General features: G+C 30.6%; 1 protein-coding gene across 1 annotated transcript; it reads right to left on the bottom strand.

Annotated features, from left to right (window-relative positions):
* Nucleotides 1-687: 687 nt before the first annotated feature.
* LOC105114941 (flavonol synthase/flavanone 3-hydroxylase-like) lies at nucleotides 688-5,381 on the bottom strand. The gene is made up of 3 exons (XM_011011675.1): nucleotides 4,783-5,381; nucleotides 3,320-3,647; nucleotides 688-1,102 (listed from the first exon to the last, which is right to left on the bottom strand). The coding sequence occupies exons 1-3, from the start codon at nucleotides 5,247-5,249 to the stop codon at nucleotides 890-892; spliced, it is 1,008 nt and encodes a 335-aa protein (XP_011009977.1). The 5' UTR covers nucleotides 5,250-5,381; the 3' UTR covers nucleotides 688-889.
* Nucleotides 5,382-6,645: the final 1,264 nt, after the last annotated feature.

The following is a 6,645-nucleotide window of genomic DNA, read 5'->3' as shown; positions in this document are numbered from 1 at the left end:
ACAGACAAACACTAGGTTCCATCCAAGGTTTAGTGCCTGCTTGGGACCGAACACAATATTGGAAAATAACTAATAAATATATAATCCTATTCTAATCTAAGACAGCTGCGACAAATTAGAACTCACAACTTAAGTTGCTGACTTCAACGTTGTTTCTGCCACATATGAAGTCTCTTAAATCTAGACTCTTTTTATCCATTTCCTTGTAGGAAACTTCTTCTTTCTTCCTGTCGAGTTGCCCCCAGAAAATCGCCTCTGGTTGCCAATTTATTGCTGCTTGCATTTCTACTGCTATCCATTCTTGGTTGTTGTTGATTTATATATGGTTTACCCAGGTTCTCATCAATATCTCTAAACCTGTGTGAATTTAAGAAAAATATAATGTTTTGTATTTAATTAGTGAGATAATATTGTTATTTATACACCATTGCTTTATAATTAAACTATAATTATAGGAATTGTGTGCTTTTTTCTTTTCATCAAGGTTCAAATATTAAAAAATAACACTAGTTTTTTTTTTTTCAATTTTGTTTCTTAAAATTTGACATGTATGGAGTATATATATGCAATCTATCTTTCGCAGAACTACAGAAATAAACTTAATTTTTGTGAGCCAAATTGAAACCTAGCTATATTACCTTCCTGTTCATAAAAAACTAAAACAGTAAAATTGTACTCGAGAAAACAAGAAGAAAAGATTCCCAACAGGGTTTTGGCCACAAAATTAAATATAGCAGGTCCACAATATTATCATCACAGAGAGCACACCATTATTCTGAGTGCTAAATCCAGTGGCATCTCTATAGCAAGACCTCATAAAGGAATACCAAGTTACATGCATATGAAATTCATGGAAGGCTTATGGGCAGTTACATCTCCCAAGTCCTCACTACTGGGGAAGCTTATTGAGTTTACAGTACGTGTAATCCTTGAATTTTTTGGTCTTGAACTTTGGAGGATTGTCTTTGTTAATGAATTGAGGAAGAGGACCAACCACGATCTCGCCTGGTGGCTCCAAGAAAACTGGCCATGACATTCTTGCCCTATTTTTAGCCACCGTGGTTCGATGCAAAACAGCCTTGTACTTACCATTGCTAAGGATCTGCATTCCAATTGCCAAGTGTATATGTAGTTGACAAGCTTTAGTAAACATTAACACAATAAGTCAAGAGAAATTATACAGATAGCCTTTAAATGATAATCCCCATCATAATTATCAGACGTGACTAGGAATTGATCCTGTTAATAAATTATTAATTTAAAAAAATTAAAAAATATATTTGAAATTTTAATATTTTATATAAAAAATTAAAAAAATAATTCATGTAAATATATGTTAGACATGTTATAAATAATAAAATTTTAAAAATTATTTTAAAATATTTTAAAATATTTTTTTATCTTACATTAAAAAAATATTATGTTAGTATATTATCATTTTAAGATGAAGTATTTAAACAAAAAACTTTTTATCATATATTAAAAAATATTTCTCATGAACATAAAATATATATATCAAGGCACGTTTTTATTTACCAGAAAGTAATTTTTGAGAAATTATTTTCTAAAATTTTATGTGTTTGTTTGCCATTAGAAAAGTTGGTTAACGGAAAATACTTTCTAGTCAAAGAAAAATTTAACTTGATTTTCAGGAAAGTATTTTCCTAGAAAATTTGGACGGAAAACACTTTTCAAAAGTTGTGAAAAATTTAAAAATGTCATATTATTTGCTAATTATATTAAATTTAATCCTCAAACTTTTAATTGTTATATATATTTTGTTTTGAATATTTATTTTTCAATTTTATCTCCTAAATTTAATTTTTATTTTTTTTCTTATTATTTTTTTATTAAAATGTTTTTTCTATCAAATTTGATCCTCATTTTTTTGATTGTTACTTATTTTATTTCAAATAATTTATAAATATTTATTATTATTATTATTATTTTAATTTCTTTGTCTTTTATTTTTTTTATTTTTTAGATTTGATGTCTATTATTTTAATTATTATTTATTTTATTTGAGATTATTTATGAAATTATATTTTTTTTTTCAATTTCATTCTCATTCAACTTCTTAATTTGTAAGATTTATTATTCATTATTTTAATAAACTTGAGAAAAATAAAATATTAATAAGTTATTTTCTAATTTTTTTCATGACATAACCAAACAGTAAAAAATATTTTTTAACATATTTTTTATTATACTACCAAATATCAAAAAATAATTTATTTTCTCGGAATTCACTTTCTAAAAAGAAATTACTTTCCAACAAACAAACGGGACCTAAAAAACTTGAAATCCTATATTAAAAAAATAAAACATTCTTCTAATAGTGAACTTTGAAAAGGGTTAATAACCTACTAAAAAATATAAAAAAAGATAAGTTTTTAGTTGGGAGAACAAACATATTTGAAAAAAATAGTGTTGTCGGGTCGCCTAGGTCACGGGTCAACCTAATAATTCGACCAGGTTTTTTCAAGCTTTTCCTTCTCCCAATCTTTTATTTTACTTGAAATAATTTAACTACTAGATTAACCGAATCTCGGATTAAACCGTCAAGTTATGTTTAATAATTATAATGACATGCATGTTGTAAAACAATGCAATCATTATTTTTTTCTAAATGTTTTGTGAAGAGTCTAATTCATCACAAAATTTTACTGTTTACGTTGTAACTAAGAAAAATGTTTTGTAATCAGAAAGAAAACATTAAAATGTTCTAAACTTTTTTGTAGTTAATTTCATGAGTAGACCGATAGTAAACTGTTTTATAGTCACACTATTTTATACCTAAAAAAGAACAAAGTACTGGGACCAAATGATGTATCATAAAACATAGCCATGTTAATTAGGTATGCCACGATCGAGCTTTGTGTCCCCACCCGTCTTTTGCGTGAATGAAGGATGGACTCCTCGTAAAGGCTTCATTAACTCTTCCTCCACTACATGCCAACTGGTTGCAAGTAATAAGTAGCTATTAAAGCATCCGTTTCTTGCAAGGAATGCATAGTCATGAGTCATACCAAGTTGTTTTCTACCCTTTCCCCCCAGTTAGCATTTATATATGTCCTTTAAAAAAAAATTTCAAATCTCTTCTTTGTAATTAACTAAATAAAAAGAAAAAGAAAAACTTAACATTATGGAATATATTTCCAAGATTGAAATTTATTTGATTTGTTGTTAGAAATTGAAAAGAAAGAAAAACAAAAAAGATAGCTAGTAGTCCCAAGAGAACAAACAAGTATAGAGAACGCAATAATAGAACTAAAAGAGAAATTGAGTGAAAAATGAAATAAAGGGCTAAGAAAATTACCTCAATTTGATCACCAATGTGAATGATCAAGGCATCAGGAATATACTTAGCTTCAATCCAATGGTCATCCTTGAAGATTTGCAATCCGGGGACCTCATTAGGCACAAGAACGGTGATGGCAGATAGATCAGTATGAGCCACTACCCCAAGTGTTAGGTCTGGACGTGGGCATGGTGGATAGTAATTTATTTTGAGCATGTATTCAATTTGTTCACCTCCGGCAGCTTCTTTCAACACATGCCCTTCAAGCCCTAACCCTAAAGAGAGGGCTGTGAATAGCTTATCTACCACATCTCTCATATACTTGGCATACTCCTTGGTAACTTCTCTGCTCATAGAAAAATATTATCATTTAGTAAAGGGGACGAATCAAGGATTTGAAAAGTGGGAGGGTCAAAATGTGTAGTTCTAGTGTCCGGGGTGGCATTTCGTATAAATATTCCAAGATTTTGTATGATATTTTGAAAAAGTTTGAGACATGACCACTACCTAAACTCTCGTTTGTGATGGTTAAGAAATTGATGATAATAATAATAATAATAAAAACTATACATTTTTAGGAGTATATTTCTTAAACTTTTAATCTAAAAATTCACAGTTCCAATCATAATTTTTGTTAAGTTTTTAGTTAACTCGAATAAGAAATTAATTGGCTAAACTTGGTTACCTAAGTCTATGAGATTTTAATAATCTAGTTTACCTTATCAAAAACCTAATATAAATATAATCGAACAAATATAATTTTTTTAAAAAATATTTTTTTATTAAAAAATTGACTAATGATTTAAATCTATCCTCACAATTATCATTATTTATAAACTAAATAAGAGGTCTGCATTATGCTTTAACTCAAAAAAAAAAATTAATGTAATTTTTTTGTTTTGGTGTTGTTAATATTTTTTCTAATAAAATGTTTTGTATAAAAAAATTATATAAAAATTGACCTAATATAACTTTATTAATCTAAAAATGTAGTTAAAATTTAGTTTAAAAAATAAATATTGAATATGAGATTTTATGGTAATGTTAATTAACTAGGAAGCATGCTCATGTCTAGAATTACAGTTCGGTCCTCACTACTCTAGAATTCCTAAATCCTTTATGGTGTCAAGTTTAGGGTTTTGAGACTCAATTAAATAATCTACAAAACGCTTACTGTATCTTGATGCAAACAGTTTCTAGCAGCTGAGGATTACTTGTGTTATCAAAAGAAACGGTACTCCCCAAAGTGGAAAGTGAGGCATCTAGGACTGTGGAAACCATGGGTAGCCCCAAACGACTCCTCAAAGTCGATTTCTAACTAATTAGTTCCTACAAAAGTTTTTGGTTGTTTTCATGAGCGCTGCCTACTGAAAATAATGTGTCCCTCTCCGCAAGAACTTGGATTTAGTCCTTACGTGGGAGTACTTGTGTCTTATGCAGCACTTCTGTTTTTTACCCAATTTAAATGGTAGAAAACAGACCTGTAAGAAGGAGGGTTTTTGGGCCAGAACTGGTAATTGATGGAAGGAGGAGGCCATATCCTATGAAAGAGATGATCAACCCAAGCTTTTTTGTCTTGGGGATCTTTCTGCAATTTGGAACCATAGCCTTCAATGTTTTTTGAATCATGAGGCCTAGCACACTCCTCTTTCTCTTCCTGAGGGAGTTCGAAGAACTTCTTACCAGCACCCTGTAGTTCGGCAATAAGATCACTTGGAATTCCGTGGTTTATAACCTGGAATATCCCCCATTCCTTGCTAGCATCCGCAATCAAACCCACTAATTTCTCTTGATCAGGTTCACTGAGATCAATGGCTGGAATCTCAGGGGCTGGACCACGAAATGTGGTTATTGCTGGCTGCTCTTTCTCTGGCCTGATGAACTCTTCAGGAACCGCTTCCTTGTCAAATGACAAAGAAGCGATGGTTTGAACTCTATCAAACTCCATCCTGAAGGCTATCTTCTTGTTTCCTAATTTCTGTTCAAAGCAAAATAAACTGCCCTCAATATATAGAGAGAGACTTGAGTTACGAGCATGTAAATAAAGTGTCTGTAATTTATTAAAGGTAGGGCAGTATGATCACATGATTCACCGATTAGGTTGGATTATTAAATTCTTTACTAATTCATGATAAGAAAAGAGAGAAGAAAATAGCAGAAACGATTTTGTTTGTCATCTCTATATATAAAATACGAAAATACATGGAGATGAACATCTCTTTCAGGCTCTAAAATCATCATGAAAACATTAACTATTTTATATTTTCATATTTATGTGTTCTACTATAAATGTTTTCTTATGTTTTCTATATTTTGATTCTGATTAAATGCTGCATCGATCATGGTTCAGAAACGACAATTGGATTCCTTGAATATGTCAAAATCAGTCTTTATTATTATGATTCACTCAAGAAAACGCATGTGGGATGCTGATTGGTTGAGAAATTGGCAACCAGCCACTAATCAGAACCACCGCACACAAATGATCAATGAAGAAATCTTTCCATTTTTTATTTTATTTTGGGCAGCGTCGATTGGATCGTTTTGAGGGTGGTAGCTGCAGCATCGATTTAGCCAGGAGATAATTGAGATGACAGAAGCCGACGCAGAAGAAAGTGTGCAAATCTCCAGATTTTTCATTTTTGAATCGTCATCTATTCATCATCAGATTCTAGTACAAGAAAATTTCTAGCCTCACATTCTTCAGAACAAAAACTATAAGCTAACGTGGACGTAAAGGGGCTATCCCAATATTCTTGGTTGTCTTCTGAAAATGCCTGCATTGTAAATTAATGCACTGTCGGCAGCCTCATTTCAGACCACGAAAGATAATCACTGAGAAAGAGTTCACGTGGCACTGTAATGAACTTTCCTTTCCAAACTACTTCACAAGTTACAGATAGCTTGCCACACATTACTGACAGATACTAAGAACTATTATATTTCTACACACACATGTACGTAGATCACACACGCTACTTTCTTCTTCTGATCATGCAAGGAAGGCCCTACTCCTACCTAAAACTAGACAACTAACAAATGGAAATAGATTGTGTTAGACCTGATGAATCTAAGCATGTTTCTAGAAGAATTTGCATGTAGATATGATATGAAAAAAATAAATAGATGAAGAAATATCTCCTGCTATTGATGAAGATTAATCTCACTTATCGAAAAAATGTTATGTTTATTCTTGGTTCTATACAAATGAGTTTTCTCAAATAAATTAATTTGCACATAAATATTAGAAAATTTCACAACAAATAGAATTTTTTTTTAAATAATATATTTTGTACAATTAAGGTGGCATGCTATTAATCAAAAGATCAACAATCACCACTTTA

This window comes from Populus euphratica, unplaced genomic scaffold, assembly GCF_000495115.2.
Source record: "Populus euphratica unplaced genomic scaffold, PopEup_1.0 scaffold608.1, whole genome shotgun sequence".
NCBI lineage: Eukaryota > Viridiplantae > Streptophyta > Magnoliopsida > Malpighiales > Salicaceae > Populus > Populus euphratica.
Note: the sequence above shows the minus strand (reverse complement) of the source record. Positions and strands in the feature narration are given on the sequence as shown.